Below are 18,083 nucleotides of genomic sequence, written 5' to 3' on the forward strand. Positions count from 1 at the left end.
ACAGGACAGACGCCAGTGGAGCTTTGGAACTTGCACATTGAAGCGAGAGTTGACCGCCTTCTACAAGGCGGACGAGCCGAAACCCCCAGCCAGGAACGTGGCTGCCCGTTCACCTCACGGACACTGCTCTCCCAGGAGCGGGGACGGGCACGGGCAGCTCACTCACTCGGCCATGACGTGCCGCACGTTGCTGGCGTACAGTGCAGGGTTCCTCTTCTCCTCCTCGGACGGGCTGTACACAGGGAGGAACTGAGCACAGAGAAAGCGGGTCAGCTGCAGCAGCAGCCCAGCCTGCCACCCACCGGCTGCCTTCACAGGGTTGAGGGCCGCGGGGTGAGGTCGGCCAAAGCCCAGTTGGCAGTGCCTCACACCCACCCACAATGCACGCACTGCACGTGCCCACAAGGGAAGCGCTGAATACACCACAATGTACACACTGCACACACCACAATGGACATACTGCACACACACCAATGTATGCACTGCACACACCCACAATGGATACACCGCACACACCACAATGTACTCAATGCACACACCACAATGTACTCACTGCACACACCACAACATATGCACTCCACACACCCACAATGTACACACTGCACATGCCCCAATGTATGCACTGCACACACCCACAATGGACGCTCTGCATACACCCACAATGGACGCACCACACACACCACAACGCATGCACCACACACACCACAATGCATGCACTTCACACACCACAATGTACTCACTGCACACACCACAATGTATGCACTCCACACACCCACAATGTACTCACTCTACACACCCACAATGTACACACTGCACATGCCCCAGTGTATGCACTGCACACACCCACAATGAGGGATGCACTGCACACACCCACATGCACACACACACACGTGTGAACACTCCTGCATCTGACGCCCACCACCCTGCTGCTCACTAGGAGCGCCCACGTGGACAGGATGCCCCACTCCTCTGCACGGTCAAGTCTGACCTTGCGAGGGGAGGGTCTTGGGAGGAAGAGGCCTTGTTTCCACCTCTAGGTTGCTGTTTTATGCGATGAACTACAATTGTACTTGTTTATACATTTGGAAGAGACTCTCGGTAGCCTTCTGTCACCTACTGCATCTTGAAATTAAAATGAATCAAGTCGCAGATGCATGGTGCCTGACCTAAATGAGATCACGTACTGTGGGCGACCCCGTCAGGCACAGAAAGGTGGAGACCCTCCCTACACCTTCACCCTGTGCCACGGGAGCATCCTGAGGCCTGTCAGTGCCCGGTGTAACTCCACACCGACTCGCTGTTTCATTTAAAGCCCTGAACTGCAAGGTGCCTCACCTCAGCCCTTACGTGAGCCACGTGAGTACAGACAGAGCGTCTCAGTCTCTCCGTCTCCTCCCGGGATGAGCGATCGGCTCCGACAGCTGCTCAGAACCAGAAGCCCAGTCCTGCCTCGCGGAGCGGCTGAACAGGCCGCTGAGCGTCCAGCTGTGGGCTCCCTGGCCGCACCAAGACTGTCCTGGCCTGCTGGTTCAGGGTGTTGCTGTCACAGGGGTTGACCTCCCACAGCAGTGGGCAGCCTGGCAGAAGGCTGGGTCAGCTGTCCAGCTAGCACTGCTCTGCGATGCTCATGGGAAGGTGCGGAAGGTGCAGAGGACGCACCCTGACTCCAGGCACCGCACCGCCTCAGGTCCCTTTTCCATCCATTCCTCACTCACGCTAAATCCTACATGCACACACATGGCCAAGCAGTTCAGCCAACAGCACGCATCAGGACCCGCAGGCAGGCCACAGCGTGACGGCCAGACACACTTAGCAGGATGAACTCAGCGGAATCAGTGCCAGGTAAGATTAAAAGCAGTTATTGCGTATGTGCCAGTTTTCTATGCACTTAAGCCCAGACTAACCATAATAAAGGCTTAGCTTCCTCATTGATTTTAAAAAGTCCTGTCTGAATGATCCAAAATCATGCAAAATATGAATTTATTGGTGCAAAGTAACCAGGAAGACGCTCTAAAGAGACCTGAGAAGTGGATGAGAGTCAGACAGATGACAAGAGACACTACAGCCCAGAGCACAACACTATGACACAGGCTCTCCACGGCTGGTCAAAGCGATTTTAACAGGGCACCTGTAGATGCCCAAGAACATTTTATAACATTGCATCTACAAGGCACTAAGCTAAACAGCTGTGTTTCTTAAAAGTTTATTTATTTTTATGATGTTTTGTTTTTAAGTTTTTAAATTGTTTTAATTAGTTATACACGACAGTAGAATGCACTTTGTTACATATATAATGGAGTATAGTTTCTCATTTTCCTGGCTATAAACACTGTTTTAACACTGTCTACACGGCTCTAAACTGAACACTGTTTTAACACTGTGCCTACATGGCTCTAAAATGAACGCTGTTTTAACGTTGTGTCTACATGGCTCTAGGTTAAACACTGTTTTAACACTGTGTGTCCCTGGACAGACCCAGTGAGGCATGCTCCTGCATAAACCATAAACCACTGGACAGAACCCGACGAGAACTTGCCAACATCTGACCACACGTACCTCAATTTCCACTCGATTGTGAAACTGGCACAGCGTGAGCCACAGGATTTCCAACCTTTAAGACAACATTGAACAGACTGCTGACACGGGTGAAAAGCTTCTCCGTTCCTTTTAGTTGAGTTACTGCAGTGCTGGAATCTGCAGGTCGCTTCCCAGCTTTGCCCCCCAGAGGGCGCTGCTGGGCAGGAAGTGGCCCTCGGGAGGGCGCAGAGGGGCCCAGTGCAGGCCACAGTCCCGCAGGGAGGAGTGAAAAGTGGTCTTCAGTGTCCCCATGCGTGTCCTGTCTCTGGCTCGTCCACAAGCTGCCCACTCCTGCTGCCTCCTGCTCAGGGATCCTCATCTGCAGACACCTGCCCCAGCCACAGGCCACGCTCTCCAGAGCCCCGAAAATGCCGCTGCCCCTGCAGCCTGGCTCCAAGGCTCCCGCTTACCGCTGGCCTCAGGACTCTGAAGTGGGGAGGCCCCAGAGCGGCTCCAGCCCTACCCACAGCTGCTGCCTGGCTCTCTGCATGGGCCCATCTGCCCCACCATGTGAGCCAGCTGCAAGTCCAGGACACAGGACCCACAGCAGTCCCTCCCTGGCCCTTCTCCCAGTCCACCCTCAAGCCCGAGAAGGGCTGACACCTGACCTGTCACCTCCCTAGCATTCTGTCCAGGGACCTTGGCAAGGCCTGGAGGCTGCCCAGTCCTGGGCACCACCAGCCATCTCCTCCCTCCAAACACCAGCTCACACACCAGTGTCCTGGGAGCCTGCACCTGGGCTCCCCCAGCTCCTCTCACTCTGTACGGCTGTCAATCACTGGGTGGCTGTCCCAGGGGTCAGGGATGGCAACCCCAGAGAGCCTCCCTCCTCCAGCACTACCCAGCTGCATGCCTGACCAAAGTGCCCACCTGAACATGGGCCCACCAGGTGGACGGTAGTAGCTACTGAGCTGACGACGCGGGATGGAACGGAAGAGCTCAGTTACCTTCCCGAAGGTGCTGAAGCAGAGGAACTCTAAGTCCCTGGATCAGGCACGCTGGGAGGGGGCCTTATGGGGACATTAGCTCCCACAGTGGGCTGGACCTGACTGCTGCCAAATGGCAGCTTTCACGTTTGCAAAAGCACGCAGGCACAGAGGGGCTACCGGGGCCCGTGTCTCCACAGAGCCACGGGACAAACGAGGGTGTGGGGAGACTCACGCTCTGGGTCCTCGCCACGTCCAGGTGATGGTGTCCTGAGGCACAGGAGGAAGAGACAGGTCAGGCCTGCAGCCAGGTGCCAAGATCTGCCCCCAAGCCCGCCTGGCAGAGCCGCAGACTCGCCTCCTCCTGCTGAACTCAGCCCGACCCCTGGTCCCTGAGGACCCGCGCCCCACAAACACCCATCTTTCCTCTTGGCAACAAGGCTCCAAGTCCAGTGCCCGCCTCAGCCCAGCCGGTTCCTTTCTTGGCCTCTCCAGCTCCAGGCGCGTCCTGACCTTCAGCCGCAGCACGGGGCTGCTGCGTTGGCTGCCCCTCTCGAGCACTCTCACAGGCCCCACGGCCTCCCTCCAGCACCCGTCCTGCCCGCACTGACCTGCCCGTGCTGGACCTCCCTTGCAGGTCCTGCCCACACCTGGCTGCGGGTGCTGTCGGCAGCTTTGTTCCCATGCTGCGCCCCCTGCACCCCGGCATCCACACCAAGACTCTCCAGTACAGACATGCTCCCTGGGTCAGTCCCTGGCTGGGGACTGACCACCTCTGTCCTGACCCTGGCCGCCTTGGGACCTGGCCGTCCCATCGGTGTGTACCATCTGTGGGCTTTCAGAAGCCCCCGAGCCCCAGCTCTGCCAGTCACTGCCTGGGAGGCTCCTACGCTGGTGCCAGTCACCTTGTGTGGGCGATCCTCTCCTCGCCCGCCTGCCCCCTCCCGCCCACCCCGGCTCCTCCACGCAGATTTGTGTGTGGACCTTCACCGCAGGGTCTTCCTGCAGCTGAGCAGCTGAAGGAACAGGGCTCGGATGCGCACGTGAGCCGGGGAGTCAGCTGCACTGAGGCAGGCTTGCCCGGGGGATCCTGGTCTGCATACATGGGGTGCCTGGCTCTCAGGACAGGTGGGCAGAGAAGGGCTCTTCCCAGCTTCCGCGACCCGTGAGGAACGGCCGAGGCTCAGCTCCAGGGACTGCCGTTTTGCTAACTGGCTGCTTGGATGGCCTGCACTGGCCCTGTCCACGTCTCCCTCCAGGGCAGCACACAGGCTGTGGAGTGGGGCTGCGCCCTGTGCCCACACGTGGTCTGCGTCTCTGCCACACGGTCCATGGGGTCCTGTGCCACAGGCTTCTCTCCTGGGAGTGCTCCTGTGGCACAGGACAATCCACACACAGGAAGTGCTCCCTGCAGAGAGCGAGCACACCTCTAGGGAGGTCGACTCCACCCAAAACACCTGCAGAGCCCACGCACACTCCTGACCACAGAAGCCCACGAGGCACGAGGACACCTGCCCGAGGGGTCACAGCAGACGTGCAGGTGCGGCAGGCCTGAGGAACACCTGTGGGAGCACCAGGCGCCTGGGGAGGGCGCAGCTGGGCTGGCACTAGCTCCTTCAGGCTCTTCCCAGCGGGGGTGCCCAAGGCCACCAGAAGCCCCAGGACTCCTCTTACGTTTTCTTAACAAGGGATACTTCAGCGTGGACCGAGGCACGGCGCAGGCACGGCACGTACAGCCCCGAGCCCCTTTCCCCGAGCCCCTAGCCTGCCAGCAGTGAGATGTTCCTCATTTTTTTTTTTTTTTTTTTTTTTTTTTTTTGGTGGTGCTGGGGATGGAACCCAGGGCTTCATGCTTGCAAGGCGAGTACTCTACCAACTCAGCTATATCCCCAGCCCAGATGTCCCTAATTTTAAAGCTGCCCGAATGTGAGTTTGCAGGGGGAGAGGGCCTCTCACCAAACGTCAGGGCGAGCCACACGGGGAAGAGGCCACCGCTTCCTGACCTGTGAGTGGGACTTGATGCACCACCCCAGGGATATTCTGGAACTCGGGCTCATCAGCAGTGCAGGTGCCGACACACTCACATCGGGAACCCAGTGTGAGCCAGTTCTGCCCTCTGGGCCGTGGCCATGCAGGGGTGTGTGCGGAGCTCCATCCACCAGGTCAGGTGGACATGGGGTGCAGAGAAATGGCCACACAGGTGCACCTGGACGCTGCAGTCTCGTCCTGCGCAGTGCACACCACCAGCTCAGGAAACAGCACTCACCAGTTTGTTAGGGTATCGTAGCACCACAGGCTGGACGGGAACGCCGGGGATGAACGCACCTGCCAGGAAAGGACAGCAGTCTCACTGCTGGGCAGCGGGGCCTGGTTCAAACCAGCCTCCCACCAGGCCTTCCAGTGGGCAAGGGCTCTCTAACCAGGGCCACATCTGCAAGGTGGGCGCTGCCCTGAAGACCAGGGAGCCTCGAGGGTCTCAGCACCAGCAAGCACAGGAGGCAGGTGGCCGAGCGTGTCTGGCCTTCACCTCCAGGCCGCGGCCGGTCCCCTCCTGAAAGTGAGCAGCCCGGAAGCATCCTGGGAGGCGAGGCCTCCTGTGCTTGGGGCAGACCCTGGTGCTGCCTGGTACTGAGGCCTGCAGGAGCACCGCCGGGGACACCACTCATTGCGCACTGTGTCCTCTAGTTGACGGCATGCTCCACAAATTGCTTTAGGAAGTTCGATCCCTACCTTGATTTCCATTTAAAGCTATTAAAAACCCTAGGTGTCAGGAGTACCCAGGTAGAAGGCCCAGATGGGCGTCCCAGGAGGACACAGTGGCCTGAAGTTTTCTAGCTGCCGCCAGGGGCCCTCCCACTCACCGGCTCAGGCATTTGGGGCTGGTCTTGGCTCGGGGCTTCTGCATGGCTCCTTACACACGGGGCTGCCCCGACACGGTCTTGAGGTTACTCTTCCCTCCCTGGTGGCTGACCAGTCAGGACTGTCCCGCCTCATGCAGGACATCCACCTGCAACCCGTGTCTGGCCTTTGCCTCAGGCCCTGGTCTGACATCTGGGACCCCTTTCCCTGTGGGCTGAGCAGCAGGCAGGAACACAGCTCACCTGCCTTTGTGTCCCTGGATGGGGGGTGGCCCTGCGCCAGGAGAGGGGAGGGACATGGCAGGGCCAGACAGACCTGGATCTCTCAGAAGTACTTGCTGGTGAAAGCAGTCCTACCTCATGGAACTGAGCGTGGGGCATGGCGTTTGCTGTCCCGGCTCAGGGACCATCTTGGCCATGTGTAATGGAGCCGTCATTATAACTCAGAAATAACCAAAGGAAAGAACCTTGGTTTCAAGTTCCATATGTCCGTTTTGGAACGCAGGCAAAGTGTGCATTTGGACGTGGGGGTCAGGTGAGGGTAGACGCAGACAGAATCAGACCTCTGGGCTGGCAGAGAGGCTTGCACGAGATGCCTGAGTCCTTGAGATGGACACCAGCTGGGGGCAGCTCCTCCCAGGTTTCAGGACCCGCAGGCAACCTGGGGTCCAGCAAGGGCCCCTGGGTCCGCCTGGCTGAGCCCTAGTGGGGTCAGAGAAGCCACGCAGGAAGCTGCTGCCGCTCCAGATGCCGCCGCCATAGGGTGCCGCACACAGGGACCCTCACTGAGCCCAGAGGACAGACTCCCTTCCTGGAAACTCCACCCACAAGCCTCACCAGGTGATGCCGTGACCCACCCTGGCCTGCGAGGTCCTGGGGACTGGAGCCTGCCTGTCCCCAACGCTGTTCCTACCAGGTTGTCTTCACAGAGGATCCCGGGAGTGCTTGCCTGCGCCTGCTGTGTGGGGCTGAGGCACCGACCCTGCTCCATCTTCTGAGACGCTGCCACCTTGCTCAGGGGCTTCGCTCTGCTCTATGTCCCAAGTCCTCAAATGCATGAAGACCAGCTGCCCCTGAAGAGCGATGCTGGTGGCCACTCCTCAAAGCGGGAGACTCCTCGCAGACGGTGCTTCCATGACTGGCTGCCTGCCCCGAGGAACCTGCCCCTCGCACACGCCCTGCGTGGGTGGGACCTGAAACTCACTTTCGGGTCATTCTCTGTCTGTGGTAGCCTTGGGGACACACTAACTGGCCCTGGGGACACACAGTCTGGGTTACAGGTTGTGTGCGGGGCAGGGGGTTCAGACTGTGGGGCCTCACAGGCCCCACGTGGGCTGGGGCCAGTCTTCTCCTGGTCCTGGTCACTAAGTAGAGCACCCCCCAGCCAGGTGTGCCCACTCTGGATCAGAGCAGTGCAGAACACAGCTTTCTGCTCCCTTCACCTGCCTCTGCCCATGGATCCTGCCCTCTGCTCACGGGGGACAGGACCAGGTGCATCTGAGCAGAGGGTGTGATCGCACACAGGAACCAGGCAGCACAGGCAGACAGCTGGCTCCCAGCAGCGGCTCTCCAGAGAGCAGGGGCAGCTGGGCTCTTGAGTCTGAAGGCCGGACAGCACCATGGCCAGTGCTGCAGGTGGCACCCCCAGGGCCTGAGGCAGCCTGGGACCTGCACACACACCCAGGGTGAATGCAGGTCACTGGACCACCTGCCTCCTAAATGACCCGCTACGGAGGACACAGGGCTGTGCAGAACGCCAAACAACTTCGCCAGCGCCAGAGGATCCGCCACCCTCCTGGGGCCACGGCAGGAGACCCCGGTTCTCCTGCATCCGGTGCTCCCTCTGGGCAGAAGGGCACAGTCCAGCTGGGGCTCTGAGCAACCCAGGGCTCTGCCCCTGGGGTTCCCGCGAAGGGCAAAGCACAGGTGGGAAGGCGCTGCTGGGAGCGGTGGGGCTGCCCGGCCCAGGGTGGGTGGCTGGAGCCCTCCTGGGAGGCCAGGAGGCCCACTGACTCCAGGTCCCCTAGCCTGGACCCGAGAGAGGGCAAACACCTGCACCCCGGTCTCAGCCCACCTTCTACAGCCTCCCCCAAGCACCCGAGTTGATGACTCTAATTCTAGGATTCTTGGGATTTCTAAAAAATTGTTCTTCATTTGATTATATTTTCTTTTTTAAAAAAATAGGTGCATTATAATTATCTTGTGACTCAGGGATATTTCTGAGAACTCCAGCATACACAAAAAGAGCAGAAATTTTTATTATCTACATATGACATTACTTAAAAATATCACTTTAAGGTATACCCCTCCCAGAGGAGAAAGATTAATAAAATAAAAAACACATACCAGGTTTGAAGGTAATTAAGCAGGTCCTATTTGTACACGTTCCTTCTGGAAAAATCATTATCTTGAAATGAAAAAACAAAGTCAGCATGAAACCAAACAGTGATTCAGAGAACACAGGTGTCAGTCCTTCCCGCCTATTTTCTCTGCCCTGACGCAGTTCAGGCTCTTTAGTCGCATTCAGGTGGAAAGCTAAGCCGCGCAGGGGAAGCACACACGGGTTCCAGCTCCTGGTTCTGGAGACATGAGGCCACAGACGTAGAGCCTGCGACTTGTCACAGCAGCTCCTGGAGACGGGTTCCCGAGGGGCCCAACTCACAGGAGAAATCAGATACAACACGTCCTCAGCCCGGAATAAGCGTCCCAGGGAAGGCTGTCGTCCTCCTCATGATGAAAAGGTGGAGAGCAGAGGCCGACAGCAGGGAGGCACCCAGCTGGAGGCACCCTGGGCGGGCCCGACCCTGAGGAAAGGGCCGGGCAGGCGGGGGAAGCTGGGCCACAGGAAATGCTCACAGAATCCACAGGGAAGGACCCCTGTCCACACTGGCATTCGGTGATTTATTCATATTGACTTGAGCAAAGGAAAACCTCCCCACACCCTGGAAAGCCAGTGCCTCGCGGCTCAGTCCTGGTCCCCACGGAGGCCTAGCTCAGAGAGGCAGGGAGGCCCTAATGTGTGTGGGGGCAGCTCAGGCACCCTGGAAGTCAGGAGACCCTGTGGGCTGCTGGGTCCTTGAAATCCCAGCTCCTAACGTTGGGTCAACTGACAAGGAAAAACCAGAGCATAGGCCAGACCCAAAGCATCTCAGGGAACAGGGCATAGCTGCTGCCCACGGAGAGCGCAGCCAGGGAGCGGAAGCGCAGCCCAGGGTTCTGGGAGGCAGCCGCCACACTCCGGCAGCTAACACAGAAAGGGTCTGCACCGTGCCTGCACCACTCACGCTGCAGAACTGCTTTCTTATTTCTTCTCATTTTAAATCCCAGGCACCAAAACCAATAGCAAGCCCTGCAACTGCGAGTACATTCCTGGGTTCACACACCAGGACAAAACCAAAGCCCAGCACCCAGGAAGAGTGTCCTTGCTTGCATGCCTTGGAAACCCCGTCCAGACACAAGCAGACGGCATTACCTGTGGCCACTTGCCGCCCGACTGTGCCCGTCTCCTGATTTCTTCCACTGTCTTCCTGCGAGAGTCCTGGTCTGACCGAGACACGAACACAGGCCGGATGTACCTGATCAGAGCTGGAGGAGTTGGCCGTGGAGTCAGTGAGTGGCCTGGACACAGTGGGATGGGGGCAGGTCCCATGGCACCCTGACACCCACAGGCTGCCCAGGGCCCGGCAGTGAGCAATCGGGTGAGACACGAACCTCCCCCAAACTTAGCCCTGGCAGGAAGCCTGCAATCCACAAGGCTATAAGCACAAGAGTTCCCAGGACATGACCCAGGACGGGGAGCAAGGGCAGAAGACTGGCCTGCCAACAGCAGGAAGTTTGGGGTCACCCTATTAGCAGAGCAGGGGTTCAAGGGCTCCTGCACATGTGGCTTAGACCCCAGGCCCCTGTTGTATGCTGAACGGTGTCCCCTACAAGACCAGCTGAACCCTAAGTCAGCTGAACGTGACCCTGAGTGGAAACAGGTTTGCAGGTTAACAGGAGGTCACCTGGCCTATGGGGTCCTATCCAAGGACTGCTATCCTATCAGGAAAACAGGGGCAGGGAGAGGAGCCCCTGGAGGGGCAGAGCTGGGTGACGCAGCTGCCAGCCGAGGAGTGCCTAGACAGCAGCCCCAGGGTTTGCGGCTGCCAGCACCTGGGTATCTGGCTTCCAGGTGTAAGAGGCGCCCCGTCTGAGCAGCCCCACAAATGCACACAGGTGTGGCCTGAGGCCCACAGCGGGAAGGACCACACTCAGCAGAAAGTGATGGCCCCACCAGAGCACCAGCTCGGCCGTAAGGGGCTTCACAGTTGGGGGCGCTTCTTGGAAATCACTGCAGAAACAGACAGGATGACTGTCCCCAGTCACGGCTCCGTCTGAGAAGAGGGCGGGCCATGCCACAGCACGGCTGTTCCCTGCCCCATTCCCGTGGGCCACCTCCTCGTCCTCCTGGCCCCCTGGGCTCGTGGATCACCCCTCCCCGTCCTGTGGGCCACTCTGACCCCCTGGATCACCCCTCCCCCGTCCCTGGCCCCCTGGGCACACCACCGGCCTCAGCCTCGGGTCCTCTGCTCAGCCTCGGTACTGTAAAGCACAGTATTTCACAACTTCTTTCTTGGAGGTCTTCCAAAGAGCAAAGACAAAGTTTACTGAACGAGAAGAAAATCCCACTGAGCTTGCAGTCACCGGCTGGTCCCTGGACCCTTCTGCACAGCTGGAGACACATGTGGGTCTCAATGGTCCTGTTTTCCACATCTTGAGTCACTTGGCTGTGCCGATATCCTGGGACCCACTCATCCTGACCAGCGCGACTCCGGCCAGGCGTGGGTAGGAGAATAAAGGGAGAGGACACTGTGGAGGCGTGATGTGAGCAGGAAGGAAGGGATCCTGTGGCTCCGTCCCCGTCTTCCAAGGAAGCCCGAGGACTTCCCAGAGGCACGCCAGGGCTCTGGACTCAGCGCCTCCCGTCCTGTGGGTGCAGCTGGGCTTCAGAATTCTCCTTTTCTGTCTTGAATGCCAAGGAGGGCATTCCCAGCTCAGCCTGGTGCCAGCAGGCGCGGGAGGAGGGGCGCTTGAGGAGGAGTCACTGGGTGGAGCTTCGCCAGCATGCTCCAGAGCGCAGAGGAGCACACTGCGCACCACAAGAGCAGCTGGGTGGGCATGCCTGCCTGTGCACCGACAGGAGGCTTCCTAAGCGGACAGGCATGTGCAGAGGACGCCGAGGAAGCAGAGAGCCAGGACGTCCCTGGTTGGTGGCTCTCACCAGGACTGGTGGCTCTAGAGAGTACAAGCTCAGAATAGTCAAACTCATCTTTTCAACAGAGTTGTGGGCTGTCCAGGGTCCAGGAGGGGCCGAAGCTGCACAAGCTGGCACCCCAGTGAGGTGGCTGAGCTCTGCAGTTGGGGGCTCCCTGGTTCCTGCGTAGCCAAGCGCCTCCCTGACACATCAACCCTCGCAGCCAGCGAGGGGCAGAGTGTGGGCTGGGCTACGTTTCAATTCTAATTCACATTTCTCTTTACTTACTTGTTTAGTCTGGCTGTGCTACCAACATTGGCCTTGAACCCCTGGCCAAGAGATCCTGCTGCCTCAGCATCTCCAGTAGCATGCCACCATGCCTGGCTCCTTAACATTTTTAATAGTTATTTGTCACTCCTTGGTCTCTGCATTGTCCACAAAATAATGGAGAAATGCATAGGAAGGACTTGCACAGTGGACAGGGTAAAGATGGCTCCTCCTGACAGGGCGGGTGTCTGGAGTTAGGACAAGACACCCGGCCCCCCGACGCTGACTCTGGGCCTGCACCTGGGTGTGCACGGGCAGGCATCACCTGCCATATGCTCAAAGCCCAGGTGTGCGCGAACGCTGGCACAGCAACGTCCCCTGACCCAGTCTTTCCCTGGAAATGCCGGCAACCCGCAGCCTGAAGCCTTGATAGAAGACCACTCAGAACAAACGCCGCCTTGGCAGACCCAGCGTGGCCTTCTGGCCCCTTGCAGGGACCACACCCTGAGGGGCTCAGGAAGGCCTGTTGGAGTTATCAGAGTAAACTGCAAATTAGCACATTGTCATCATCTACCTGGCTTTCTGGAAATCCAGGGAACCTACGACTTCCAGGCACTCGGCATTTATACTCTACTGGAGAGCCAGGCTGGGGGCTGGTCTCACCCGCACGGCCCACGGCCGCAGGCATCGCGAACCTCCCTCCAGGCCTCACTCAGGGTGGTTTTGCCCTGTGACTGACATGGATCTGCTGACCTGTGACCCCCCCAGGCACAGGCCTGTGCAGTCTGACCAGCCACCCCATGCTGGCCTCTCCACTGGACCAGCTGCCTGGAAAGGCAAGGTGAAACCAAAATGAGCTAACAGAGACAGAAGCTGCATCTCTGGCTCAGGACAAGCTGCGGTGAGCCCACGGCGCAGCTCAGCCCCTGGGGCTCCTCGGACACTGACTCTGAGTTGCGGTTTGTGGTGCAGGAATTTGTCCTTGATCCCTCCAGTCTCCAAACAAGTGCCCATGCCACTGGCCACATGCGTCCCCAAATCCACTGTGTGAGGATGTGGCCTTGTCCCTTTGAGAAGCAGGGTTCTGGCTGCAGCTTTGGGGTGGGAGCAGCCTGCAGGGCCACAGACGTAGTGAGAGCTAGGAGGATCTGAGTGTTGCCAGGGGCTTTGCAGTCACCTGCCTGGGCCCCGTGTCTCCTCCCCACGGCTGAGGGGAGGAGAAGGTGCCTGCCTCCCAGCAAAGGAGGCAGACGGGGTCTAACAGGAGGCCCGCTGTCATTGTAGTGCCCACAAGCACAGGTGTGTGCCCACCGGGGCTGTCCACCCTCAGCAGCACCTCCAGGAGGCAGACCAACAGCACCAATCCTGTCAGTGACGAACCAAGGGAACAGCGAGGGCTGGGAGCAACTCCAGGTCCTGCTCTGCCCTGTCCCCATGAGGCCAGAGCGGAGCCCCTGAGGTTCCAGGCCCAGGGAGGTGGCCTGGCTCCAAGCACAGCTCAGAAACATGGGCCAGGACCTGTCCTCGCCCTCCCTGCAGGTGCTCCCGGAACCTCGCAGGCCAGCGGCGGAAGGGGCGCAGTCCACCCTGGAGCCCCACACGCCTGCCTCCGTGAGGACTGCCTGGCGACCGAGAGCCAGCACGCAAGCCCCGCCAGACCAGCAGGGCGGGCTGCAGAGGACGCTGCCCGCACTGTCTGCTGCCTGTTGTCCACTGCAGTGTCCACTCACCCGGACGCAGGTGATGGTGTCACCCTGTTCCTCCCAGAAAGGCACTCACCACCCTGACCAGCATCCCACCCCAACTCTCCCCCAGGCCTGGACACCTGTGGTACTGGCTCCACGGCACCCGGGGCTGGGAGGAAGCGCCCGCTGCAGCGCCAACACCACCCGGGGAGCAGGGCCCCTCCTGCCCTGCTGGGCCCGCAGTCCTCCCTCCCTCCCGGCAGGTCAGCACCCCGCCCTTCGTCTTCGGCGTCTCTACGTCCATTCAGGCACACGCCACTCCAGAAGAACACCCCAGCTGGTGGCAAAGGATCAAGGTACAGACGTGGCCTCTGCTGGGCAGGAGGGCAGCTGGGCTGGGGCCTCCCGATGGGTCCTGATGCTGGCAGGGCCCTCAGGCCATGGGGCTCAGCAGGTTTTCCCTCTGTAACTCGGGGCCAGCAGACGGTCTGGATTCCTGACCGCTGAGCAGCAGCGCCCTGGGCTAGTGGGGGCCCCTGAAGATGTGTCCAGGTCCTACCCCAGAACCTGCGCACGTAGCTTTTCATGGAAGGAAGGTCTTTGCAGGTACAGCAGTTAAGGATCTCAAGACAAGGTCACCCGGGTCACCCAGCATGAGTGTCCTTACAAGAGACCACAGAGCAGGGACAGGAGAGAAGCCCGAGGGACCAGGCACTGAGGCTGCAGTAACTGGGCCACACACCCAAGGGTGCCGAAGAGTGGGAGGGCCTCCCCTGGAGCCTGGGAGGGAGCAGGGCCTGTCCTATGTGACGTGACTTTCAGCCCCAGAAGGTGACAGAAAGACTTCAGTTACGTCGAGCCACGAGCCTTGGAGGTCGACTCAGCAGCCCTGGTGCTCAGGGTGCCGTGGGGGTCACCAGCGCTCAGGGAGACCTACTGCCTGCCCAGGACACTAACTTCTACCTGCAGGAGACCCTGGATGCCCACGTCCGCAGAAGCTCGCCCTTGAGGGCACCAGGCCCGTCAGACTGAACCCGAGGAGCCCACAGCACGGGGGGCCTGTGGTCGGGGGCAAGGAAGGAGCAGGGGCTTCCCAGGCCACAGGGAGGGGGCAGCTGCAGTCCTGAGGGCTTCTCTCTTGCTCTCCTGGGTGGGGGCTCACTCCTGGAGGGGGAGAGTCACTCAGCAGGAGGACTCACTCCTGGGTGGGCTCACTCAGCACGAGGACTCACTCAGCAGGAGGACTCACTCAGCAGGAGGACTCACTCCTGGGTGGGCTCACTCAGCAGGAGGACTCACTCCTGGGTGGGCTCACTCAGCACGAGGACTCACTCAGCAGGAGGACTCACTCCTGGGTGGACTCACTCAGCAGGACGACTCACTCCTGGGTGGACTCACTCAGCAGGAGGACTCACTCCTGGGTGGACTCACTCAGCAGGAGGACTCACTCCTGGGTGGACTCACTCAGCAGGAAGAGGACTCACTCAGCAGGAGGAGGACTCACTCCCAGGTGGACTCACTCAGCAGGAGGAGGACTCACTCCTAGGTGGGCTCACTCAGCAGCAGGAGGACTCACTCCTAGGGGGACTCACTCAGCAGGAAGAGGACTCACTCCTAGGGGACTCACTCAGCAGGAAGGAATTCACTCCTAGCTGGGGGCTCACTCCTGGGCAGGGTCCCAGGGCTCCTGGCCCAATCCCTCAGGGGTGCACTCACTTCCCCAGATTGGGATGTCTCTGCTCTCCGCTTTCATCACGATGGAGGACATGGTCATGGTGACGGGGATGGCATCGAAGTAGGATGAATGTGGAGCCAGCGTGAGGATGGCGGCCTCGGTGGGCAGTGCTCGCTGACCCTTCACCACCACGTGGTGGAAGCCGCCGGCAAACCACATGGTGCGCATGATGGCCTTGAGGAGTAGGTCCACCACCCTGCAAGAGAGGTGCTGTGTCACGCAGGAGTGGGTGCTCTGGGGAGGGTGCTGGGCCTGGGCTGAGGCCTCCAAGCCTGCGCAGCCTCCGAGGGGCTCCCAGCTGTCGGCCTTCCCTTCACTCCCCTGCGACAACTGAAGTTTCTGTCCTGTCCACCACTCGATTGGGATGAAAGACTTTACACCCCAAGCTCGGTGGTCCACCTGATGGCCTTCTGTTGTGTCCAAGTGGAGGAAGCCACGAGAACACCCAGCACATGAAAACGTGGAGTGGACCCAGGGCTGGGCTGGGTGTGGCCACCTCACTTCTGGTCCTGGAGCCAGGCCTTGCGCTGTCCCACGAGCTGCTTCTGCTAGAAGCTAAGTGGCAGGAAGGCAGCAGACGGTGGAAAGCAGCCTGGATCGGGGAGCTCGTTCCCCACTGAATTACGAGTGCAGCAATCCCACTGTTGGCTACAAGCCCTCCCTGCGGAGTCGTCAGCGAGGCACCCAGTAGGAGGGTCTGAGCTGCGCACGCCTGGGCAGGGCTCCCCCAGAAGGAGTTGGGCCTGCTGGGACAAGCACTGAGAGCTGACCAGACTGGGTAAGATCCCTGCACAGAAAATGAGAGCCCAAAACCTTCCTTGCACAAACACACACACCTGCACACACTCTTGTGCAAGTGTGCACACACCTGCATACACAAACATGCTCTTGCACACACCCCCCCCCCGCATACACACTCACACAGGAGGAGCCTCAGGCTCCACACACCCAGACACCAAAGCTCTCAGGAAACTGTCGCCACAGGAATCTCACACCGCTCTGCCGTGAAGCACTCTGCACACGCGTGTCTTGTGTAGACAGCAACCCCGGAGCAAGGCTGGCTGAAAGCAGAGCTGCTGGAGGATAAGAAGAGCCACCAGGCCACACAGGACCCCAGCGACAGCCCGCCAGGGGGTGCTGGCGTGGGGAGAGGCGTCCTCGGGCTCCCACCAGGACACTGGCCAGCAGGGCTTCACCAACAAGTGGAGAGCTGTGCCGGTTTGTCTGGATCTGTTCTGCCTCATTATATCTGATACCAAGTTCACTTTCTAGGGTCAAGCGTTTAAAGGATGTCAAGCCAGAGTGTGCTCTTCACAGAGGATTAGAAAAGCCTAAGAAGCACGGGCCGTGGTACCTGAGGCTGCTTCTGGCAGACTTGACGCTTGGGGCCCGTGGTGGCAGTGCAGCTGTGGCCCTCCTGACAACACCACCCACGTCCCTACCTTGACCCTGTCAAGATGCTCACAGCGGAGGCGCTGGCGTGGGGCTCTGAGGACTGGGGACTTAAGTGACACGTGGACCCACGGTCCACGCTGGGTCTTTCTGGGGCGGACCACACTTTGCGTACTAGGCTGAGGCTTGTTTCTATCCAGTGCTTAAAGGCAAGGACCAGCCTGGGTCTATGCAGCACAGCAAGGACCCAACCTACAGAGATGGTGCCTGGTGCGCAGCCTTGGAGCCTGGGCTGGCCCGAGGTTCTGCACAAGGCCAGGGCTGTGCTGGCCGTCTGTGGTCAGTCAGAACCTCTGGTCTTCACTGGACTTACAGGATGTGTTACTTTCAGCCCACTCCCAGTGAGCCCAGGTCGGCAGGCTGTGCCCGGGACCGTCTGCCCCCATGGCTGCTGCACTCACGCCTGGCCACAGCCCCTCCTGGTCCACGGCACAAGTGCAAGATCCAGGCGGGAGGCCTGCCTGGGCAGGAGGCCTGGGTCACTGTGTCACAGGTGGAGTCTGCTTGGAGCGGAGGGTCCAGGGAGAGATCCCCACTGGCAGAGCCAGAGCGGGTGACGGTGGCTGCAGAACCTTCAACCTCAGTCTGTGGGCAACAAGGACTCGCGGCAGGTTCTGCAGCAGAGGAAGCCCAGCCACAGTCGTCAAGGATCTGTGCTCGGGGATGAGGGACAGTGGCCACGTGGCCCACAGAACCCTGAAGAAGCAGGCTTAGAGCAGAACCAGGGCAGGGGCGCGCAGGAAACGGTAAGTCTTAAAGGAAGAAGCGAGAGGCTGGCATGACCTGGAGGGCAGCCCTGGGGACGTGGGCTTAGAAGGGAAGAGGGAGGGTCCACATGGGGAGGGTGAAGCTGCTGGGACAGCTGGCACGGCCGTCCGTGGTGCGCCCCACGCAGAGCTCCGCCAAGAGCCGCCTACCTCCGCCACAAGGCCAGGGGCTGCTCGGGCTCCTTCTCAGCAGGTCCCAGTGAGGCCACAAGTGCGAAGGGCCAGGCCAGCAGCATCATGAAGGCAGCAACCAGGAGGCGGATGGGGAACAGCGTCAGCGTCATGAAGGCCACCTGGGGAGGGAGAGACACATGGGGACACTGTGCCTCCCTGGAGCCCCCACTGCCCCTCCTGAGCCACGTGCACCTGCAGCAGCTGCTCCGACCAGGGCCCCAGCAGAGGCCCCCACAGAGGGTTAGGGCGGCACCCACGGCCTCCTCGCTCCCCTGGATCCTGCACGGGAACCCAGCACGTGAGCTGGCACCATGGGCCAACTGAAGCAGCGAGGGTGCTGGATGGAGGGTGGCCATGTAGGAAGACAGGCCGGCCACGGGCTTGGGAGGCAGGAGCTGGCCTTGAACCT

The 18,083-nt window shown here is 59.9% G+C and overlaps 1 protein-coding gene across 1 annotated transcript in view; it reads right to left on the bottom strand.

The window, feature by feature from the left end:
* Positions 1 to 18,083, bottom strand: part of Lpcat1 (lysophosphatidylcholine acyltransferase 1) — a 44,661-nt gene that overhangs the window by 9,105 nt on the left and 17,473 nt on the right. Inside the window, exons 2-9 of the mRNA XM_047555871.1 lie at positions 17,651 to 17,793; positions 15,263 to 15,477; positions 9,834 to 9,946; positions 8,708 to 8,768; positions 5,770 to 5,828; positions 3,739 to 3,773; positions 2,557 to 2,611; positions 167 to 249 (exon numbers count right to left, since the gene is read on the bottom strand). Of these exons, the coding sequence (XP_047411827.1) occupies positions 167 to 249; positions 2,557 to 2,611; positions 3,739 to 3,773; positions 5,770 to 5,828; positions 8,708 to 8,768; positions 9,834 to 9,946; positions 15,263 to 15,477; positions 17,651 to 17,793 (764 nt within the window). The remainder of the gene's footprint in view (positions 1 to 166; positions 250 to 2,556; positions 2,612 to 3,738; positions 3,774 to 5,769; positions 5,829 to 8,707; positions 8,769 to 9,833; positions 9,947 to 15,262; positions 15,478 to 17,650; positions 17,794 to 18,083) is intronic.

This window comes from Sciurus carolinensis, chromosome 6 (genome assembly GCF_902686445.1).
Source record: "Sciurus carolinensis chromosome 6, mSciCar1.2, whole genome shotgun sequence".
Taxonomy (NCBI): Eukaryota; Metazoa; Chordata; class Mammalia; order Rodentia; family Sciuridae; genus Sciurus; species Sciurus carolinensis.